The 23839-nt window shown below is 44.8% G+C and overlaps 1 protein-coding gene across 1 annotated transcript in view; it reads right to left on the reverse strand.

The window, feature by feature from the left end:
* med14 (mediator complex subunit 14) overlaps window positions 1-23839 on the reverse strand; it is a 40608-nt gene that overhangs the window by 15420 nt on the left and 1349 nt on the right. The window contains exons 2-14 of the mRNA XM_056290085.1: window positions 23137-23163; window positions 22932-23037; window positions 22660-22833; window positions 22390-22519; window positions 18385-18513; window positions 18003-18110; window positions 11385-11517; window positions 11047-11197; window positions 10832-10943; window positions 8659-8784; window positions 8182-8260; window positions 6382-6541; window positions 5985-6179 (exon numbers count right to left, since the gene is read on the reverse strand). Of these exons, the coding sequence (XP_056146060.1) occupies window positions 5985-6179; window positions 6382-6541; window positions 8182-8260; window positions 8659-8784; window positions 10832-10943; window positions 11047-11197; window positions 11385-11517; window positions 18003-18110; window positions 18385-18513; window positions 22390-22519; window positions 22660-22833; window positions 22932-23037; window positions 23137-23163 (1630 nt within the window). The remainder of the gene's footprint in view (window positions 1-5984; window positions 6180-6381; window positions 6542-8181; window positions 8261-8658; window positions 8785-10831; window positions 10944-11046; window positions 11198-11384; window positions 11518-18002; window positions 18111-18384; window positions 18514-22389; window positions 22520-22659; window positions 22834-22931; window positions 23038-23136; window positions 23164-23839) is intronic.

The raw sequence follows: 23839 nt of genomic DNA on the forward strand, positions 1-23839 counted from the left end.
CGTCACGTCTGGAGGAAACCAGTCACCTCTCATCACCTCGCTAATACCATCCCTACAGTGAAGCATGGCGGTGGCAGCATCATGTTGTGGGGATGTTTTTTAGCGGCAGGAACTGGGAGACTAGTCAGGATCGAGGGAAAGATGAATGGAGCAAAGTACAGAGAAATCCTTGATGAAAACCTGCTCCAGAGTGCTCAGGACCTCAGACTGGGGCGAAGGTTTACCTTTCAACACGACAACGACCCTAAGCACACAGCCAAGACAACGAAGGAGTGGCTTCAGGACAGGTCTGTGAATGTCCTTGAGTGGCCCAGCCAGATCCCAGACTTGAACCCCATTGAACATCTCTGGAAAGACCTGAAAATAGCTGCTCAGCGACACTCCCCATCTAACCTTACAGAGCTCGAGAGGATCTGCAGAGAAGAATGGGAGAAATACCCCAAAGAAGTCTTGAGGCTGTAATCGCTGCCTTCTTTCCTTTTCTCTTTTTTTTTTCTTTATAAATTTATTTCTAGTTTTTCCCCTTATCCCACCTGATTAACCCAATGGCACATGGCCAGAACTCTTGTCGAATAACTCCCCTGGCTCACGTTTCCACAGGAAGGAGACAGTCGTAACACTAGCTTACTTCAAACTCGTGTCGGCTGCTCTCACCATTTTACACGCGGAAGCCTCGCATGGATTGCATCACCTTCAGGCTGCGAAGGAGGCGTAGGGAGAATGCTTTCGGTTGCTTGGCTGCAGGCGCCCAGGTGGGCCAGAGGGGTCACTGTGTTAGTTTCAAATAAGACAGCCTACCGAACATTTCAACAAGTGCCTTTCACTAGCAGCGCGCCTTCCTCCTAACGGGAGGGTTATCGTAAAGACTGCAGTAGAAGTGACTAACAAAACAGGCTACCATATTAACTGTATTATAGGCACCAACAAAAAGTTAACAAACTTAACAATCTCCCCTCTTTTTAAAAAAACAAAAACTGCAAGGATAATATTTCGGGAAAACAAAACAAATGCTCAGTTATCAACAGTCATACTCAGTCATCTAGCTTCCATTGTCCATTATTCAGTGCCTTAAGCAATACCAGGGAAGAGGCTCCCTTTTTGGTCAGACAGTCTGCTAGCTGTTCCTTTGTAGCTGTCCACAGAATACAATGAATCCTTTTGTTCTGGATAAGTTCTTTGATGCCACTTATTTCTAGTCTCAGTCGTTTCTCAGTCACTGACTTAGTGGACTTGATGGCATCCACAAGGGAGTAGTTGTCTGTTACACACATCACAGGTAAGGTGTGCTGTTGGACCTTTCCTGTGGTAAGTTCAGAGCAGAGGGAGGACAGAAATATGGCATTATCAATATCATTAGCAAGGGCAAGTGTCTCTCCTGCCAGCGTGCTCCGAACCACTCTTCTGATCCTTTTTGATTGGCAGCAGATTGGCGAGAATCTTCCTTCCTTGCCCATCAGCACGATGAGATGTCCTCCTTGTGTTCCCCCATCTGGGAGGTTTCCCATGGAAGCGCCACTGAAAACAACAAACTTCAAGGAGTCCTCATTTCCTAAGTTATGAAACTTTAGGGTGACACGTTCTGATTTCAGTTTTCTTACTACCTTATTTGCTTCATGCATGGTCTGTACAGTAGCATGTTTTCGATTGGCTGCAAGGGCGCATGTATCAAACTGATATCTGGCCTACTCTGTCTAGCCACCCATAGGAGTTGTCCTATCTTTGACCTTAGTTTGTCAGTCTCACACTCTGTGAGAAGAGCATCACGCTGCAACGCTCTTGATGAGTCTATGAGAATGGGCTGAAGATTCTCTCTTGTTGCATGTGCACTTCTCCATCTACTGTGGCTAGTTCCATCCCCACATAGCGAAAGTTGTCCTGTTCTTCACGTCCCACTTGGAAAACTGTTTTGAGATGGGGAATGATTGTGATGGCAAATTTGTGAGAGCCACCCCAGATAAAATCATCCACATGACAGGCAAGGACACCAGTCACATTACAATCTTCATCAACCCAGTAGAAAACAGCAGGATCAACTTGTGACGTTGTGGCCCCTGTTTTCAGCATCGTTGCTTTGACTCTGTTGTACCAGTAGAGTGATGCATCAGCGAGTCCATAGACACATTTTTTGAGCTTCCACAATGTTCCCTCACTTTTAGCCTCAGGAGGTGGGCGAACGTGGATGTCCCGAGACAGCTCCATTCCCTGAAGAAAAGCTGACTTGATGTCCATAGAGTTTAATGTCCACTTTTTCTGACATAGAGCTGACATGAGTAGTCTGAGGGACTCTGATGAGCATGTAGGTGAGTCCTTCTGTAGATCTTTAGTGTTGAATTCTTCAAAACCCCTAGCCACAAGACACGCTTTGGGTATTATACCATCAGGGGTTTCTTTCAGTGTACACACCCATCTAGTGGACACATGCCTTTGATCCATATCTTTTATCTCCTCAAACACCCCATTATTTTTCCAGCTACTGATTTCATCTAGTTTAGCCTTATCAAATGAAACACCGTCTGTGACTAATACATCATTTTCCTGCATATCAGAGCATAGTTCTACACTATCCAGTGGATTAACCTGAAGATTGTCTACCTTAGTAAGATCAGCTGACCCCATAGTACCAGCGATGTCAGATGGTTCTAAGTACTGTAGGTTGTACCAGTTTCTGTTATTTCCTGTAGCCTTTCCTGCTCGTCCCATCACTTTAGCTCTGTGAGACGCACCTGTTACATTATCCACAAAGCTGATTGTTTGACCTGTTTTCAGCCCTAGGGAAGCTCCTACCCTTATGCCTGTCTGTTGATTATCCTTATGATTGTTACCTTCAGTGACATCTGTATCATTGTCTGTAACACCCCCAGCCTCACCGTCATTGTTCATATCAACATCTATGTCACAATCAGTACCAGGTATGTTCCCACTGTCATTGTTAACAACATCCACATCACTATCAGTAACAGGTACATTCATATTGCCCTCAGTAACATTCTCCCCAAGGTGCTCTAGACCCCCACTAGCACTTACTTCACTCTTATCAGCCTTCCGCAGCCTAGAATGATGAACCCTGACATAAGTCCCACCATGGCATACAAAGATCACCACCCCAACTTGTCCTATCATGACTCCAGGACCTTTCCACTCAACACAGTCTGTCCTTTTGTAGAACACCTTGTCCCCAGTTTCATACTTCTCATCTGTTGGATGAAGTTGCTTTCGTAGAGCTCTTCTGTTTCTCTCCAAGCACTCTGCCTCTGTGAAAGCTTTCCTTGCTGCATGTAATGCTGTTATGTGCTGTCCCACCCATGCACTCATAGTAGTTCCCTCCAAAGCAGATGGCTGATCCACTAACACAGAGGGAAGGTTCGGATTCTGTCCAAACACCAGCTGATGTGGGCTGAAGCCATGTACGTTCTGCATTGTGTTCTTTGCCATGAGTGCCCAATCCAGTGCAGTTTTCCAAGTTTTACCTTCAGCATTATCTCTGTGAGCGTTTGGTTATGGCGTTCCAGCAAGCCATTGCTCCATGGACTATAGCCAGTAGTCGTCTTTATCTCAATGTTGAAGTTCTCCGCCATGTCTCTTATTTCCTCATTATTGAACTCTCCACCATTGTCGCTGAAGAGACGCTCTGGTGGACCATGGACACTGATCCAGGAATGTACAAAGCATTTCACTATCACACTTGGTTTCTTTGAGGTCACAATGCCACCCGCACTGAAGCGTGTGAAGTGATAATGTGCAGGTACCACACATTCGGTTCTAGTTCATGTAAATCTACTGCCACACTCTCATTGTATCGGGAGGCCATGGGCAGACCAACAGCAGGCTTGGGCTTAGGCTTGCTGTACTTAAGACATATCTCACATTTTCCTACTATCTCTTCTAGAATAGCAGTGCTCTCATCATCAGTGTTTCCAGCATTCATCAGCAGCTTCTTCAGTTTGTCAGCTGATGCATGTCCAAATTGCTTGTGAAGTTTCAGTAAAGCTTTGTGTTTTTGTTCCTTAGTCATATTCTCTGTGATGGCCAGGACCACATTCTCATATGTATCGCATGGGGACTCATTATCCATTATGTTCAGACAGTAGTGTCCTGAGGAGGTCATCTCCAGAGCTATCGGTTGCTGAAACATTATTGCTGTATCGTTCTCCAAGTTCAGCACAGCTCCTGCTCTCTTTAGCGAAGTTTTACTCAGCAGTAAAGGGATGTCAGATGGGACCACTTCTGTTTCGATACAGCATTTTCTTTCTCCTATCTTGGCTGGTATCGTGACCTTTTTTGTCGAATGTACAACTCGCCCATCCCCAAATTTGAAAGGCTTGCTACTCTCTGTGTTAACTATTTTCTGTACTTCTTTCTCATTTAGTCCCCCTACATAGTTATTCAGCCATTTTTCACCACAGACAGTCCTTGTGCACGCTGTGTCAATGACAGCTGATCCCAGAGCCTCAACCATGAATATTTCCATATCTGATTCCTTAGAAAACAGCCTTACATTACACTCATCAGGTTCTTCTGTGCATTTTTTTCTTCCGTCATCTTTACATGTTCTTTCTTATGTGGGCAATCTTTCACCCAGTGGAATGTGCTTTGACAAATCCCACACTTTGTTCGTCTTCCGTACTTATCAAGTGGATTTGTGCCTGCGAGTGGTCCTCTAGCTTGCACACTTTGGGCTCGTGGCTGCGGTTTTCTTTGATCTGTGTAGTAGGCTGCATCCTGACTCACGTTAATGGCTCCCGCCTTCTGCTCATGTTTTTCTCCGAATATGCGTTTCAGTGCTGACTTCATATAATCAAAAGTGTGTTTACCACATGCAGTCAATGCCAGTTGCTTGTCTTTCACATCAAGACCTGCTGTATCCAGTAGTTTAAATGCCAAAACAGCGTCGGGCAGAACCATCTCAAATTTACGGATCCTGTTGTATTTCTGTTCAAAATCAACAATAAAGTCCACCATCGAGACGCCATTTTCCCTCGTCATTCGATCAAACTCAGAATAGGCTTCGTAAGCCCGGTCCTCCTCTTCTCTCAAAAAAACCTTGTCAAGTTCCCCAATCAAAGCGGTCATTCCATCATCCTTATTTAGATCATCCACATTTATTCCTAAAGCAGTATCCCTCGCTCTACCTGTCAACGATAGAGCCACAGCCAACCCTTGCTTTTTCTTGTCCAAGTTCGTCACCCGTCTCCATATTTCCACTTAATTTTTCCAGTTTTCATACGGCTTCTTTTCATCAAATCCAGGAGGCTGTCTGAAGTCATTCAAGGCAACCATTCTCTGCTACCAATGTTAGTTTCAAATAAGACAACTGTACTTATTTAACTGAGTTTTATTTGCGCTCTCAACAGCAAGTGGCCACAGCCTACCGAACATTTCAACAAGTGCCTTTCACTAGCAGCGCGCCTTCCTCCTAACAGGAGGGTTACCATAAAGACTGCAGTAGAAGTGACTAACAAAACAGGCTACCGTATTAACTGTATTATAGGCCCCAACAAAAGTTAACTTAACAAACTTAACAGCTGGAGAACGACGAGTCCCCGAACACTACACCGATCTACACCCACTATCCGTCGGGTAAGGGTGGCCTAATGAATGCCTTACCCCGTGGACGCTCTGGCCGTGACCGGTCACGGCGAGTCTGGGATACGAACCTCCCAGCCACATGACGAGCGGGTTGCAAGAACGGCGGTTTATTCCGCTCGGCCACCAGAGTGGTGTAATCGCTGCCAAGGGTGCCTCAACCAAGTACTGAGTAAAGGGTGTGAATACTTATGTACATGCAATATTTCAGTTTTTTATTTTTAATAAATTTGCAAAAATTTCTACAAAACCTTTTTCATTTTGTCATTACGGGGTATTTTGTGTAGATTAATGAGGACAAAATGGATTTAATCCATTTTGGAATAAGGCTGTAACATAACAACATGTGGGGAAAGTGAAGGGGTGTGAATACTTTCCGGATGCACTGTATATGTACACACCTTTCTCTTAGTTCCAGGACGGGCCCCTTTGCCTGTCGTGGCATCCTGGACAAGTTGCTCCAGATTGGGCTTGAAGTGCTGTAAGAGTTGTGCACATGGAGGTCCGTCCTCCCCCTCCAGCTGAGACACAGACAGGAAGGAGTACTTATACTGAAGCTCTGTAGGAGAGACAGGAACCTCCAGCATCTCCACCACCTAGAAAGACAGATGAGGGGAGGGAGAAGGAAAGAGGAGGTCCAACAGAGGATGAGATGGGAGGTGAAACCCAGGCAAAAGTAGGAGGACGAGAGGAAGACTTGTAGCTGGAAAGTGAATCTAACAGTGCAGTTGCATTGTCCAAATGAATGCTATTCTACTTTTTTCCCTCCATTATGTGGAAAAAGAGCCTCAAACTCACAATATAGTACTGTGGTAGCCGTGTGAGCTTAATGAAAAGTCTGTGTTTCGATAAGCTGCCAGCGGGGTGAGAAGCCGAGTTGGAGAGGTGGAGGACGTCAGTGCACACAGTGGGAAGGTGCTTCACTGACTGCCGACAGCGCTGCTCACCTAACCAGAACCTAGACAGAGAGACAGACAGAGAGAGAGTAAGAAAGAGAGAAACAATGAGAGACAGAGAGGCTTAAGACAGCCATGGTGAGAGCTCCAGGACTAATTTTCACTGTCTTCTCACCCTTCAGAACAACCAAGATGGTCATTATGACCGTTTTGGATTTTCAAAGTTTAATAACTTTGTGAAGAAAAAAAAAAGATACAGGCCTGCCGCTCCCTGAATGCTCCTGAAATTGCATATATTTGCATTAAAATTAGTTTTTATAAAGTTATGATAAGATCTACCTAAAATTACCATGAGCGGTCAAAATGACCGCATGTAATTTGCGCGTGATGGTGTGCGTCATGTCAGTATTTATGACGTGTGTTGCCCACATCATTTCTTTGTGAAGTTCATTGCTCTGTCCTAGAAACATACTAGTGTCCTCCAGTGCAGAGAAAGTCTAAACTTGATTTGTGATTATTGTCAACATGTCTGGTTACAGACGCCGTTACAGACGCACCATGACTACCACCGAGGTGTTGCAGTATTTACAGACATTGGACAGCGGCCATTTTAAATTGTTTAAAAATAGTATTAAAGGTGTTAAAATGTTCATTTTGGTGTCAGTCATTTCCTAACAGACATACTAACATATGTAATGCATTAATATCTCAATTGGGTATTTATCTTGACAAAATATAGAGTTTAAAAACCGGCAGCCCATGATCATTTCAGGTAGGAGTGAAATCCCGGTTGTTCTAGTGTTAATCTTTGGAACTGGTTCACAAAGTCACTACTACATACATCTAACAAAATATATGCCCAGTGCAACCTTAAGTAATCGCAACACTCAACACAAACACACATACTCTCTCACACATGTGTACCTGCAAACAAACAATGTCTGTTACAGAACCTGCTTTGGTTTCTATATTCAAAAACCAGTCTACCACCTGCCTCTACAAAGTCTACCACCTGCCTCTATGGAGTCTACCACCTGCCTCTACGGCGTCTACCACCTGCCTCTACAAAGTCTACCACCTGCCTCTACGGAGTCTACCACCTGCCTCTACGGAGTCTACCACCTACCTCTAGAGTCTACCACCTACCTCTACGGAGTCTACCACCTGCCTCTACGGAGTCTACCACCTGCCTCTACGGACTCCTGTCTCTACAGAGTCTACCACCTGCCTCTACGGAGTCTACCACCTGCCTCTACGGACTCCTGCCTCTACGGCGTCTACCACCTGCCTCTACGGAGTCTACCACCTACCTCTAGAGTCTACCACCTACCTCTACGGAGTCTACCACCTGCCTCTACGGACTCCTGCCTCTACAGAGTCTACCACCTGCCTCTACGGAGTCTATCACCTGCCTCTACGGACTCCTGCCTCTACAGAGTCTACCACCTGCCTCTACGGACTCCTGCCTCTACAGAGTCTATCACCTGCCTCTATGGACTCCTGCCTCTACAGAGTCTACCACCTGCCTCTACGGAGTCTACCACCTGCCTCTACGGAGTCTACCACCTGCCTCTAAGGAGTCTACCACCTGCCTCTGGCAGACTCTTGGCTCTTGATAGCCTTCCACTGAAACTCTCCTTGGTCAGCACCAAACAGCCTCATGTCTTAGGTATATGTGTGCACTTTCAGGGGGAGAATTTACTTTAACTGCTGTAGCCAGGATATGATGCGCTTCATATCATCATTGATGGTCTTCTCTATGTCATCCAACATGGACTGATCTGAGGAGGGAGGGAGAGAGAGAGAGAAGTTTCAGTCATAAATGAACATAGGTCAATATTTCAATGTTACTGCATCTATTCAAACAGTATTTAACACACACATCCAGAAAATTACTACTACTGCGAGACAAATCATACTTGGAAAAGGCACCATCTCCATATTGGATACCAGTTTTTTTAAGGGCTTTTTTGTTTTTCCTTTAAATCAATCGGCCCAGCCCTTGTTTTCATTGCAAAAGGCAATAGAAGGAGGATTGAGACCTAACAGTTTTGGGTGTTGAACCAAACCTAAGTTTAACTTCTACATGATCCTACAGGGGATACATGTTCTGGTTATAATAACTCCATATACTCAACATACTCTTATACTCCAAGAGTTGGTATTTTCTCTCACTCACCGATTCCATACAACATGGGCTGGAACATCCCAGAGTGCAGATCTACGAAAATGTGCAGGCACTCTGAGCGACCGCATGGCTCCAGTATCGGAATAACCAGAGTTGGTAAAGCCGTCTCAATGAACGCTGAAAAAAATGTATAAATAGACAAACAGCCTTACAAAACACACAAATAACTCTCTGAAAACCTCATAGCGTGTGATATCTAAGAAAATACTATTATTTTCAGCTGCTCCCGTTAGGGGGCGCCACAGCTGATCATCCATTTCCATTTCTTCCTGTCCTCTGCATCTTCTTCTGTCACATCAGCCACCTGCATGTCCTCCCTCGCCACATCCATAAACCTCCTCTTTGGCCTTCCTCTTCCCTGGCAGCTCCATATTCAGCATCCTTCTCCCAATACACCCAGCATCTTTCCTCCACACATGTCCAAACCATCTCAATCTTGTCTCTCTTGCTTTGTCTCTAAACCGTCCAACCTGAGCGGTCCCTCTAATATACTCATTCCTAATCCTTGCCACCTCCAGCTCCGCCTCCTGTCTATTCATCAGTGCCACTGTCTCCAAACCATATAACATAGTAGCTGGTCTGACAACCATCTTGTAAATCTTCCTTTTAACTCTTGCTGGTACCCTTCTGTCACAAATCACTCCTGACATTCCACCCACTCCACTGCCCTCATACATATCCTGCACCACTCCTACATACTTCTCCGCGACTGCCGACTTCCTCATACAATACCACACCTCCTCTCTCGGGACCCTGTCATATGCTTTCTCTAAATAATAATAATGATAATAATAATAATACATTTTATTTGTGGGCACCTTTCAGAGCACTAGCGGACACCTTACAGAACACAGTAAAAAACAAGCAGCACTGTATCAAACAGCATAACATCAAAACAAAGCAGGGTAGACAATAAGAAGTTAACACAACAGATAAGTATAAAATCATCATCTGCACAAAACTCAATGAAGTGTGTATCAGACTGAATATGCCAGTTTAAAAAGGTGTGTTTTGAGATGGGATTTGAAGGCTGAAAGAGAGTCAGTGTTGTGAATTTCTTGTGGGAGAGAGTTCCATAGGCGGGGGGTAGAACGACTGAAGGCTCTAGTCCCCATGGTAGTCAAGCGGGCCGACGGTGTAGTGAGTTGGAGAGCAGAAGAGGATCTGAGAGTGCGGGAGGGCGTGTGGTTGTGAAGGAGTTCAGAAAGATATGAAGGAGCTAGGTTATTAAGGGCCTTAAAGGTGAGGAGCAGGATCTTGAAGTCAATACGGTATTGAACAGGGAGCCAATGGAGCTGCTGAAGAACAGGAGTGATATGATCTATGGAAGGAGTTCTGGTAATGATACGGGCAGCTGAATTCTGGACCAACTGAAGTTTATGAAGACACTTGAGGGGAAGACCAAAGAGGACAGAATTACAGTAGTCAATACGGGATGTAACCAGGGTGTGAGTGAGTATGGCTGTGCTGTTAGGTGTAAGTGACAGCCAAAGATGATTAATATTGCTTACGTGGAAGTATGCAGACTGAGCAACATTGCTGATGTCATGTGCCTTTGCCTGCATATGGATTTCTTCAAGGCCTAAGATTCTTTGTCCTCACAGTAGAGACGCCTATGCCTTTTGTCTCCCTGTAGATGTTTTTCTTTTAATACTACACAACCTGAGTTTTTTTATTGCACAAATTCAGACGAAGACTTACGTTGAAAAGTTGGATACAGACATAAAATGTACTTTCCAAAATCTGGAAGTATTTAAGAATTTGCACATATCTGCTCAAGAAAAATGAACACTTGCAAGATCTAAGCTTTGTATTAAGATATAAGATCCAGAATTCAGTTTTAAAATACAGGGACCACTTGAAATTATTTAAGTTTTCTGGTATGTAAATTTAAGCTCTCACAAATGGACTTAAAATAGAACCGCAATCTTTGTATTGTAATGTAAAAGAAAACATGCCTTTATTTGCATGTGCATCATTGTAAGTAGACATCTTTTATTTGAAGAAACAGTATATCCCTACACATAACTCCAAGGTTAAAATCAGTAAAGTAGCCACAATTATAAAAAAACAAAGCAGCGAAAAGGTTTCAGTCAAGGTCTGAGCTAGACACTAAATGCCTGAGAATGTCTTAAGTAATTTCAAGTATGACAGAGATGCTTACAGTTTTCACTGGGGTTGCTGGCTTTTAGAATGGCCTTCAGTTCCTGGAGCTTCTGATGGGAGCGGGCATGTACACTGTCGATCAAAAGTTTCTCCACTGATAAGTGGTCGATCTGAATGGGGAATGGAATCAGAGTTGCCTTTCAGTCAGAGAACTGTTTATAGCTGCATAGTTTTATATTTAAGAGGAAATAAATTCATCTGCAAGAGTTCCACCTTCATGGCTCTCTCCATTAGTTTAGAGTCACACGCAGGGAGTGGAGGTTCATGGGAAATTTGTAACGGCTTTGAGCCATCAGATTCGTCAATTTTGATGGTGACTTTGTGTACAGATGCAGTGCCTGTTTTCCGGCCCAAGACTTGTTGACTGGAAGAATAAAAGGTACAAATGAGAGTAGGAAAGGAAAAGAGGAGAACAAGGTTATGATGTCAGTCAGCCATTGCCACTAATATCTAATAATTCAGTTTGATGTGTCGGTGCATCAAAAATAAATACGCGGCAAGTGGATGCATGTGTACATGTCCAAGTGTGTCGGTGCATGTTTAGGTCTTACTTCCAGACAGCAAGTGTGAGATATTTGGCAGGCAGGTATCGCTCCACCTGCACCAAGTCCCCCCAACGCTCTCTGATCAGCATCAGAGTCTGGGAGTGGAGCACCTCCAGCTGCAGCGATAAACAGAAAGAGTCTGGACGGCAACGTTAAGGAAGACACTGCATTGGAAAGACTAAAGATATACCATTGTACACATCAAATCATTGGTATTCAAACTACACACACAAAAAAACCCATATCCTCCTGACACTATACCCTGTCTGTAAAACCCAGACTCCAAAAAGGGCTAATTGTGCCTTACACAGACAACTCTTTGAGAAAATTAGCTGCTCTACCACCTTGGTGCTGGGAAGGCAGAGCTGAGATGCTGTGATTAGCATTATGATTAGCATGGCCAAACTCTGCTTGCATACCTGATGAAGGCTTTTGATGTTAGCCTTAATGCTAACAAGCTGTTGTTGTTTTCCCCTGCGCCTGCAAGCAGAGAGAATTTAAAGCAAGGACAGGATTCACCACTTTACACCGATTGGTGGCCGATCGCCATCAGGCTCACTGATGAAACAACTTCTCGAACTCTCAAGATTATTGGTTGTGACAGAGTGATGGAAAAACCATTACAATCGTGTGTAACAAACTAAGTACAATGTGATGCTTTCTAAAGTTAATATGACACAACAGCCCATAGCAAATAAGATGTTGATTATGGGTTCACTCCCTTTGGCTTAAGGCAAAAAGCATGAGAAATGACATGGATGACTGACACTTCATAATGTGAATCACACTGCTGCATGCTGGACGAAAACACAAGTTTATTTTGTTTCTTCCAGCATCACTAGAGTGATAGGGGCTTGGGAAAGATGCAATCCTCCCCCCCCCTTTTTTTCTCCCCAGTTGTATCCAGCCGATTACCCCACTCTTCTAAACCGTCCCGGTCGCTGCTCCACCCCCCCTGCCGATCCAGGGAGGGCTGCAGACTACCACATGCCTCCTCCGATACATGTGGAGTCACCAGCCACTTCTTTTCACCTGACAATGAGGAGTTTCACCAGGGGATGTAGCACGTGGGAGGATCACGCTATTCCCCCCTCCCCCCTGAACAGGCACCCGGGCTGACTAGAGGAGGCGTTAGTGCAGCGACCAGGACAAATACCCACATCTGGCTTCCCACCCGCAGACACGGCCAATTGTGTATGTCTGACGCACTACCAAGCCAGAGATAACACGGGCATTCGAACTGGCAATCCCCGTTTCGGTAGGCAACGGAATAGACCACCACGTTACCCACACACCCCGCAGGTCTCTAAACTAACTTTGTGTGTGTGTGTGTGTGTGTGCCGCACATGTCTGGGAGGGTCTGATGGTCAGCGCCGAGTCACGTGACACAAGTCAAAGCAGGAAGAGATGAGTAGAGGAGAAAGGGCAGAGCGTGCAGGAAAAAAACAACTCGATCGTTTTGGATTTTTCCAAATAGAAGGAAGGGTAAGAATTTAGCCTAGGTAGTAACTTTTCAATAATGGTTGAAACTGCCTGCTGATTTATGATATGAACTGGATTCGGCACCTACAACCATGATGAAGAGAAATCCTCTTCGTCATGATTGTAGGTGCCTTTTAGCTGGCGGGCCGTACTCGTCCGATCCCACAGCATACTTTTATTGTCCTTTAGCAGGTTTTTCCTCATAAATAAATCACATTTCCATAAAATGAACTAAAACGGTAATGACTAATTCAGTGTGAATGAAAGAAAATGTAATATAAATAATTTCACTTTTTCCTCTGGTCTAAAACTGTTGCATGTCAATAAATGTTTAAAGATGGCAGCTGTGAAGTATCATGCTTCTACTCAATACTAATACTAATTACTAACAACTAATAATATTTTTAACATCACAAATTAATCTGAAGGGTAAACAACAGTTTTTGAGGTACACATTTCAATTTTTCAAAGAATAAGACATGTACTTTGAATGTAAATAAGGTTCCAGAGTGCATAAAAAAAAAGCATCATAATAGAGCTTGTTTATCAAAAAAAATTTCCAGGGGAGGAACCCCCCCGGACCCCCCTACAGAAGTCCAGGCTAAGCCCCAAATGTCCTCAAATCCTGGAAACACCCCTAAACGGAACATATTTCAACTTGACTCATGTTAATACCAATTACATCCACTGGGTGGGAGTAATACACACAATATGCTTGTTTTAATGTCGCAAATGACCTCGACCCCCCCCCCCCATCTGTAGATATGTACTTTTAAATAATACAGCACACTTTTGGAATTTATAGCAAATTATTTCACAGACCCCCTTGACTCAGCCACTGGGGAAGCCAGCCACTGGGGATGCACGAGCCAGTGCATTCTTAGTGCCGGTCCCAAGCCTGGATAAATGGAGAGGGTTCCATCAGGAAGTGTATCCAGTGTAAAAACCTTTGCCAAATCAAACATCCATCCATCCATTATCTGAACCGCTTATCCTGCTCTCAGGGTCGTGGGGATGCTGGAGCCTATCCCAGCAGTCATTGAGCGGCAGGCTGGGAGACACCCTGGACAGGCCGCCAGGCCATCACACAGGGCCCACATACATACACACACACACACATCCGATACCTAGGGACAATTTAGTACGGCTGATTCACCTGACCTACATGTCTTTGGACTGTAAGGAAACCCATGCAGACACGGGGAGAACATGCAAACTCCACACAGAGGACGACCCGGGACGACCCCAAAGGTTGGACTACCCCAGGGCTCAAATCCAGGACGTTCTTGCTGTGAGGTGACCACGCTAACCACTGCGCGCATGCGGATCATAAATCGCATTTCCATATCGGATCAATCGAGGCCCGGGTTACCAACGACCACCAAAAGTACTGTTGGCCAGCAGGGTGCCGTTGGAAACTATGCTACTGTTGGGCGAAGGAGAAGGGGAAGGGGAAGGCATGTCCAGAGGCAGCAGGAGAGGAGGAAAGGTACGAGTGTGGAGGTGAGAGTCAGAATTTTGAATGTTGGTACTATGACCGGTAAAGGGAGAGAGCTGGCTGATATGACTGAAAGAAGGAAGGTAGATAAGGTGTGTGCAAGAGACCAGGTGGAAGGGGAGTGAGGCCGGGAGCATCGGAGGTGGGTTCAACCTCTTCTACCATGGTGCGGATGGGAGGAGAAATAGGGTAGGGTTAATCTGGAAGGAAGAGTATGTCAAGAGTGTGCTGGAGGTGAAGACAGTGTCGGACAGAGTGATGAGTATGAAGCTGGAAATCGAAGGTGTGATGAATGATGAATGTTATCAGCACATATGCCCCACAAGTTGGGTGTGAGATGGAAGAGAAAGAAGAATTCTGGAGTGAGTCGTATGAAAAAAAAAAGGTGCCTAACTTAAAAAGGGAAAACCTTACAGCACGTTCTGACAGTGTTGAGACCACTTCATTGTCCATCACCTACGACATATTGAAAGCAAGATGAAGCTGCCCTCTGCACCAGTGAAGATTTCAGCACACACTGAAAAAAAGACCTTAAAGGTGGAGGAATTACCCAATTTCCCCTCAGGGATGAATAAAGTATTCTGATTCTGATTCTGGTGGAGAGTGTACCCAAGGAGGAGAGAGTGGTGATTGTAGTGGACTTCAATGGGCACGTTGGTGAAGGGAATGGAGGTGATGATGGGTAGGTGTGGTGTCAAGGAGAGGAATGTGGAAGGGCAGATGGTCGATTTTGTGAAAGGGATGGAAATGACTGTTATGAATACCTATTTCAAGAAGAGGGAGGAACACAGGATGACGTATAAGAGTGGCGGAAAGTGCACACAGGTGGACTGTATCTTATGCAGGAGACGCGATCTGAAAGGGATTAGAGACCGCAAGGTGGTGACGGGAGAATGTAGCTAGGCAGCTATTTCTGTAGCTATTTCTGCTACTGCAAAAATAGTGAGGGAGACAGCTAGGAAGGTATTTGGTGTGTCATCTGAGCAGAAGAAGGAAGACAAAGAGACTTGTTGGTGGAGTGAGGATGTCCAGGAAAGTATACAGAGGAAGAGGTTGGCCAGGTTGGAAGTGGGATAGTCAGTGAGATGAAGAAAACAGACAGGAGTACAAGGAGATGCAACGTAAGATGAAGAAAGACGTGGCGAAAGCTTATGGCGAGTTGTATGAGAGGTTGGACACTAAGGAAGGAGAAAAGGACTTGTACTGATTGGCTAGACAGAAGGAACAACTTGGGAAAGATGTGCAGCAGGTTAGGGTGATCAAGGACAGAGATATAGAGATTGAAAGGGAAACTATTTATAATTTTATATATATATATATATATATATATATATATATATATATATATATATATATATATATATATATATATATATATATACATAAAAAATCCAGTGATTCAAGTACATTCTTTAACGGACAGTATAAGCCTGTTTCATGCCATAAGCTGTCTATTAAAGAATGTACTTGAATCAATGGATTATTTGTGCTCCTTATTTGGTGAGCACTTTCCCTACCATTGAGCATTTCATTTAACAAAGTTTTATATATATAAACCATAGAGCTTGACATGGAAAATAGATGGAAACTAGCCTATTAGCTAACTCGGGTACATTTACATGTTTCAAATGTTGATTAATGTACACTGCCCCTTCCCAAATAAAAGTTTAAACTAAACTAACAAAACGTGCTGACAAGCGTGGAGAGTGTGTTAAGAAGGTGGATGGTGTACTTTGAGGGAATGATGAATGAAGAAAATGAGAGAGAAAGTTGGATGATGTGGGGATAGTGAATCAGGAAGTGCGCAGGATTAGCAAGGTGGAAGTGAGGGCAGCTATGAAGAGGATGAAGAGTGGAAAGACGGTTGGTGCCGATGGCATACCTGTGTAGGCATGGAGTGGTGTTTTTAACTAAATTGTTTAACACAATCTTGGAAAGTGAGAGGATACCTGAGGAGTGGAGAAGAAGCATACTGGTACCCATTTTCCAGAATAAGGGTGATGTGCAGAACTGTAGCAACTACAGAGGTATAAAGTTGATCAGCCACAGCATGAAAATATGGGAAAGAGTAATAGGAGCTAGGTTAAGAGGAGGAGAGGTGGTGATCAGCGAGCAGCAGTATGGTTTCATGCCAGGAAAGAGCACCACAGATGTGATGTTTGCTTTGAGAATGTTGATGGAGAAGTATAGAGGAGGTCAGAAGGAGCTACATTGTGTCTGTGGATTTAGAGAAAGCACATGACAGGGTGCCGAGAGAGGTGTGGCATTGTATGAGGAAGTCGGGAGTGGCAGAGAAGTATGTAGGAGTGGTGCAGGATGTGTATGAGATCAGTGTGATAGTGTGATAGGTAGGAGTGACAAATGGGTTCAAGATGGAGGTGGGATTACATTAAGGATGGGCTCTGAGCCATTTATTTAATTTCCACCGAAACTGTTGCAGTGCAAACACTAGGGATTTTAACAACCAGTCCTTTTTTTAATCTTATTTGCAAATGGTAGACAGACGAGCTCAGGCAGGAGTCTCTGTGGACTATGTAGACCTGTTAAAGGGTTTTTTTAGGGAGCTGTTCCTTATCCGATGACAGGGTCTAAGGACAGGATGTTGTGTTGCTGTTAAGCCCACTGAGGCAAATTTGTAATTTGTGATATTGGGCTATACAAATAACATTGACCTGACTATGATTTTTGCAGCTGACATTGTGATCTGTAGCAAGAGTAGGGAGCAGGTTGAGGAGAGCCTGGAGAGGTGGAGGAATGCAATGGAGAGAAGCGGAATGAAAGTCAGTAGGAACAAGATGGAATACATATGAGTGAATGAGAGGGAGGACAGTGGAATGGTGAGGATGCAAGTAGAGGTGGCGAAGGTGGATGAGTTTAAATCCTTGGGCCAACTGTTCAAAGTAACGGGAAGTGCAGAAATGTCAAGAGTAATTTGGTGACAGAAGGGTGCCAGCAAGAGTTAAAGGGAAGGTCTACATGATGGTAGTGACACCAGCTATGCTGTATGGTTTCGAAGTGGTGGCACTGATGACAGGAGGTGGAGCTGGAGGTGGCAGAGTTGAAGATGCTAAGATTTTTGTTGGGAGTGACCAAGATGGACAGGATTAGGAATGATTATATTAATGAGACAGCTCAGGTTGGATGGTTTGGAGACAAAGCAAGAGAGGCAAGATTGTAATGGTTTGGACATGAGCAGAGGAACAATCCTGGGTGTATTAGCAGAAGGATGCTGAATATGGAGCTGCCAGGAAAGAGGAAAAGAGGAAGTTTATGGATGTGGACATACAAGTGATTGGCGTGACAGAGGAAGATCCAGAGGACAGTAAGAGATGGAAACAGATGATCCTCTATGGCGACCCCTAACAGGAGCAGCTGAAAGAGAAAGAAGATTTTGCAGACCCCTTGGCTATGGGTCACAGACCCCATTTTGAGAACCACTGCTTTAAAATACCATGTATATGCTTGGCTAGTCAGTACTCAAAATGCTCATTGAATTCTACAGGGACCCCAACCACACGCACGCATGCACACACACACACGTATATTGTACTGATTGTAAAGCCCTTCGGGACTACGTTGTGATTTTGGGCTACACAAATAAACTTGACTTGACTTGACCCGACATTTGAAGTGAGAAAGGATACGCAAACAGTTGTACATGTCCTGTAGGGGCTTCTCATCTGCAAAGAGCCGGGCCTGAACCAACTCATGGATGAAGTTTACCTGTATGCTGTGAACCAGGGCTCGGCCATCTGTCCACACACAAGGAAAAGACGAGATGGAAAGAAGAGAATGGAGCTATATTAAATAAGAATAGACAGACAATTAAATGGCAAAAGAGAGGGGGCCTTTTTTTAAAAAGAAGAAGAAGAAAGATAATAAATTAGCCAAGAAAAAAAATAAAGAATAAAAATGGGGGGGGGGAAGAAATGCTCAGTAAATTAGTTTCTCAAGGTATGTGCCCGAGTAGCTGCACTCCACAAATACCCCCATCCCACCCCAGCTTCCATGGAGTGTGTGTCTGACCTCCGGTCTCTTTGTCCTCCACCAGAATTTCCAGCTTCAGCAGCCGCCAAGGAATATCAGGATCATCTCCCATCACTGTGAGGGTGGCTTCGAACTCTCCCTCCACACGGAACTTCACACGCCCGTTGGCTAGACAGACACATGAGCACACACACCATTGATCACTGTATACTATAAGACAGAATAAATTGTAATTTTGGTATCGCTAGCTTAGCGCTCTCTTGGCTTAAGGCCTACTTATCTGGAAGAACACATTGTGTCTGCTATAATAATATTACATCAAAGTTCTCTGACGTTAAATATGGCATACCTCAGGGCTCAGTTCTTGACCCTCTACTTTTCTCTCTTTATATTTCACCTCTTGGCCAAAGTATACACAGTTATGAAATAAATTTCCATTGCTATGCTGATGACACTCAGCTGTATGTGCCTATAAGGGCTGATGATCGTACTCAAATGACTAATTTAGAGGCTTGCTTGGCTGCTGTGAAAAATTTGATGTCATTAAATCTTCTGCTTTTAAATTCCGATAAAACTGAGATGCTGGTTGTTGGCCCTGCTAGACACCAGACACCAATTTGATCAAGTGACAATAACAATCGACAACTCTGTGATTTCACAAAGTGTGGCAGCCGAAAGTCTTGGTGTTACATTTGATCCCTGCCTTTCCTTTGAGAAGCACATTAAAGAAATCACCAAAACTGCCTTTTTTTCACTTACATAACATAGCTAAGATTCGGGCTTTCCTGTCCATGGCTGACGCAGAGACTCTAATGCATTTGTTTCACCCAGACTTGATTAATGTAATGCTCTGTTTTCAGGTCTGCCATATGCTTGTACTAAAAGTCTTCAGAGGGTTCAAAGTGCTGCAACTAGAATCCTAACTACAACTACAAAATTTTACCATATTACACCAATTCTTAACTCCCTTCATTGGCTTGCTATCCATGCTACAGCAGACTTCTAGGTGCTTCTGCTGACTTATAAAATCCAAAATGGGATTGCCCCATCTTACCTGTCTAATGTTCTTAAACCGTACATTCAATCTCGAACTCTTCGCTCTCAAAATACAGGGCTCCTGTGTGTACCCAAACTTAAAATGAAGTCAGCTGGTGGCAGTGCCTTTTCCTATTGGGCCCCATTCTTGTGGAATAACCTGCCTGCTGCCATCAGACAATCAGTCTGTTGAGCCCTTTAAATCCAAAGTTAAAACACATCTCTTTGCTAGGGCTGGGTAAAAAAAATCGATTCAATCGATTTTGGATCGATTTCATTTAAATTTTGCAATATCGATTCACAGGGCATGAGATCGATCCCCCCCCTCCCCCCAGTAGTCTCGTGCGTGATGAAGCAGGGGCGCGGTTAAGTCAGGTTGATGTTCAAGCGCACATACATGAAATGGCCGACGCAGGTAAAACTCCGCTCAGCAAGCCGTCCCAACTGAAGTCTGACGTCTGGAACCATTTCGGATTTAAAACAACAAACGACAAAGAGCTGGATAAAACCAAAATGGTTTGCAAGATCTGCCAAGCGGAGGTTAGTTATTGTAGAAATACTACAAACCTCAGGAACCACTTGACAAGGTATCACACTACGCTAACGTTAGCTTCCGACAACAAGCCGTCCGGGGCAAAACAAAAGAAACTGAGGGACTCACTAACATTACTAGCCGATTCTCCGCAGGCCATAAAGATAACAGAGGCCATCGCAAATTTTGTTTGCAAAGATTTACGCCCGTACTCGGTAGTGGAAAACAAAGGCTTCAAGCGGCTCGTTCAGGTGCTCGAACCACACTATGTTATGGTGCAATGTAAACATCTGACTGAAACTGTCATCCCCATGATGTATACATGTGTGAAAGACGACATCCTAACGAAAATGCAGTCAGCAGGGAGAGTCGCCATAACCTATAAAGTAGGTTAATAAAGTACATAAAGTAAATAAAGTACATTTGTATTTTGTAACACAGAGTTGAGCCATTTTCATTATTTAAGAGCAGATTGAATCAAATCGAATCGCGATTAATCGATGTAGAGCCTTATGAATCAAAATTGAATCAATTTAGGAAACTGGCCACAATACCCAGCCCTACTCTTTGCCTTAGCCTACATTTAATGCCTTTAAGTTAAGCACTTCAGAACCTGTACTGCATGGCGGGTCGGTTTCTTTCTTTCTTTTTTTTTAATTGCCCTCCTTTTTCCCCCCCAATTACCCCACTCTTCTGAGCCATCCCGGTCACTGCTCCACCCCCTCTGCCAATCTAGGGAGAGTTGTAAACTACCACATGCTTCCTCCGATACATGTGGAGTCACCAGCCGCTTCTTTTCACCTGACAGTGAGGAGTTTCGCCAGGGGGACGAAGCGCATGGGAGGCTCACACTATTCCCCCCGGTTTCCCCTACCCCCTGAACAGCCACCCCGACCGACCAGAGGAGGCGCTAATGCAGCGACCAGGACACAGACCCACATCAGGCTTCCCAACCACAGACAAGGCCAATTGTTTCTGTAGGGACACCCGACCAAGCCGGAGGTAACACGGGGATTTGAACCAGGATCCCCATGTTGGTAGGCAAGGGAATAGACCGCCACACTACCCGGATGCCCTGGCGGGTCGGTTTCTGACTCAGTGAATTTACCAGGCACTGTTCTGCCAACCAGATTATAGCATATAGATTATTCAACACTGCAAACTGTTCTCTTCTCTCACATCTTTTCTCTCTCTCTGAATGATTGTCTTCTCCTTTCTCTTCTTCTGTGTGTGTGAATAGTGTGATGTCTCCCTTGTGTGCACGTTTAGTCTGTCCTCCTCTCAGGTCTCCACGGTGATGGTGATCGCCACCTAGACACTGCTTGGCATCCCCCTCATCACATTTTCTTTTGATACATCTTATAAATCTATATAATCTTGTTATCCTGTTTCAATGTTATATCATTCTCTCTCTCAGACGTGTAACTAACGTGTTTTTTTTTTGTTTGTTTGTTTTTTTGTCTACATGATGATGGTGGTCGCGTGGCTCGGATCCTGGGCTGTTCCGGTGCTATCTGGACACTGCTTGGCATCCTCCTCATCATATTCGTCATATATTTTATGATGAATGTGATGAGGAGGATCCATTATAATTCTGTTATCCTCTTTCAATGTTGTATTCTGTAAATTTTGTACACACAATATCCATTGCAAGTTGTCCGTCTTGGGAGAGAGATCCTCCTCTGATGCTCTCCCTTAGGTTTCTTCCTGTTTTTTCTCTCTGTTAAAAGGTTGTTTTTTTTTTAGGGAGTTGTTCCTTATCCCATGTGAGGGTCTAAGCACAGGATGTTGTGTTGCTGTAAATCCCCCTTGAGGCAAATTTGTAATTTGTGATGTTGGGCTATTCAAATAAAACTGACTTGACACACGGTAGAGGCTCTCATCAACTCCCAGCTAAAAACCTTTAGTGACGGGGGTGTCCGGGTGGCATGGCGATCTGTCTATTGCGTTGCCTACCAACACGGGGATCATCGGTTCGAATCCCCGTGTTACCTCTGGCTTGGTCGGGCATCCCTATAGACACAATTGGCCGTGTCTGCAGGTGGGAAGCCTGATGTGGGTATGTGTCCCGGTCACTGCACTGGCGCCTCCTCTGGTCGGTTGGGGCACCTGTTCAGGGGGGAGAGGGAATTGGGGGGGAATAGCCTGATTCTCCCATGTGCTACGTCCCCCTGGCGAAACTCCTCACTGTCAGGTGGAAAGATGCAGCTGGTGATGCCACATGTATCGGAGGAGGCATGTGGTAGTCTGCAGCCCTCCCCGGATCAGCAGGGGGGGGGGGGGGCAGCGACCGGGACAGGTCAAAAGAGTGGGGTAATTTGCCAGATACAATTGGGGGGAAAAAGAAGGGGGGGGGGCTTTGGTGACTACCTCTAACTGTCCTCCAGGATTTATCTATATGTATGCCTGTGTGCGTGTGCGTGTATGTGTGGCAGTGTGTCTATGTGAGTGTGTAACAGAATTTCAGATTTTCTTACCTACTGTGAGGTTGGCAAGCTGAGGGGGCAGGTCTGTGGTAACAAGGCGGTGCCGTAGAATCTGATTGAGTTGGTTCAGGGTAGTCTGCTTCTCAACCTTAGTGATGGGGTCTGGAGGAATGATTTTATCCTGTACACACACACACACACACACACACACACGCACACACAATATTCAGCAGCTGCAGGTCAACCCAGGCTGTACACCATTGATTGAGAAAGAAACCACAGAAATCCCAAAAATGAGATGAAAGTAGAGGGATGACTTACTCGGATGCACGTGGGCAGGCGTGGGTAGGACCCTGTGGTGAGCACGTCAATGGCAAAGGGGATCGCAAAACTGGGTAAACGGGCATGTACCAGGGCATCTCTAGCCAGTGATGCCAACCTGTCAGCAGTGTCCACAAACAAGAAGGCCTGCTGGTCCAGGAAGCTGGAAATCATCTGTTACCATTGAGACCGGGGGTCAGAGGTGAGTGCAAGTTGATAGGGGGAAGCGATAGGGGGAGAACATTTAGCAGAGCATCATGTACAGTACTCACCGCACACTTTTCAACTTTCCCTGCATTGCTTGCCCACTTCACCAGGGCCAAGAGACGCACAAAGAGCTGTCTGGTGCGACTGGCAAACTGGACAATCTCAATTTTCCTGAATAAGATAAGAGGTTTTGTTTTTATCATAAATGGGTTCAAATAACAAACTGGGTGAACTGAGCCCTCGATTTGGATCAGACACTGGGAAACCTACCTTTCCATGTCTGGTTTTCTGGGAAGTCTGAAAGGGAAATCAAAAAGTTATTATTTTCCTCGTCATCATCATCCGTGTCAGATTAGGTAAAACGTCATGATGTCTGTGGAGAAACTGATTCTGGGCAGCAGACGACGACACACTGACGGCGGGAGAGGGACTGAACAGAATTTTAAAAATAGCAATAGGCAAAGGGGATGTGTCACGTATAGTAACCCACATAACCGTGGAGCCATTCCACGTAGACGGACTGCATATATAAAATAACAGCATTTGCTCATGGTGTGCAAGTACAACCTCAAAAGTCACCTGCCCACACTTTGTGCATCCCTGGTTTTCCTGTTAACTACTACACGGCTAGCAGTGGGGGAAAAAAAAGACTAATATGGAAAAAAGTCAAACTGGCAAGAGGAAGGATAATTTACAGAGATCTGTAATCTGACTGATACGCTTATTTTTTTTTTGCCGTATATCTTTATGAGAAATTTCATCTTTATGCCAACTATTCTCCCCGGAAGCAGTCAACAAGCTGGTGGGACACTAGAACGAAGAGATGTGCCCTCACATGACAGTTACCCCCCCCCCCAGCAAGCGAAACTGCGGATGCTAGTCATGATCTCTGCTGTCTCATAACATCTCCATCTGCCTGTCCAAATCCTGTCTCTGTGACCGAGGGGCTGCTGCACATCATGATGGTGCCTAG

Source organism: Lampris incognitus, chromosome 11, assembly GCF_029633865.1.
Source record: "Lampris incognitus isolate fLamInc1 chromosome 11, fLamInc1.hap2, whole genome shotgun sequence".
In the NCBI taxonomy this organism is placed as follows: Eukaryota; Metazoa; Chordata; class Actinopteri; order Lampriformes; family Lampridae; genus Lampris; species Lampris incognitus.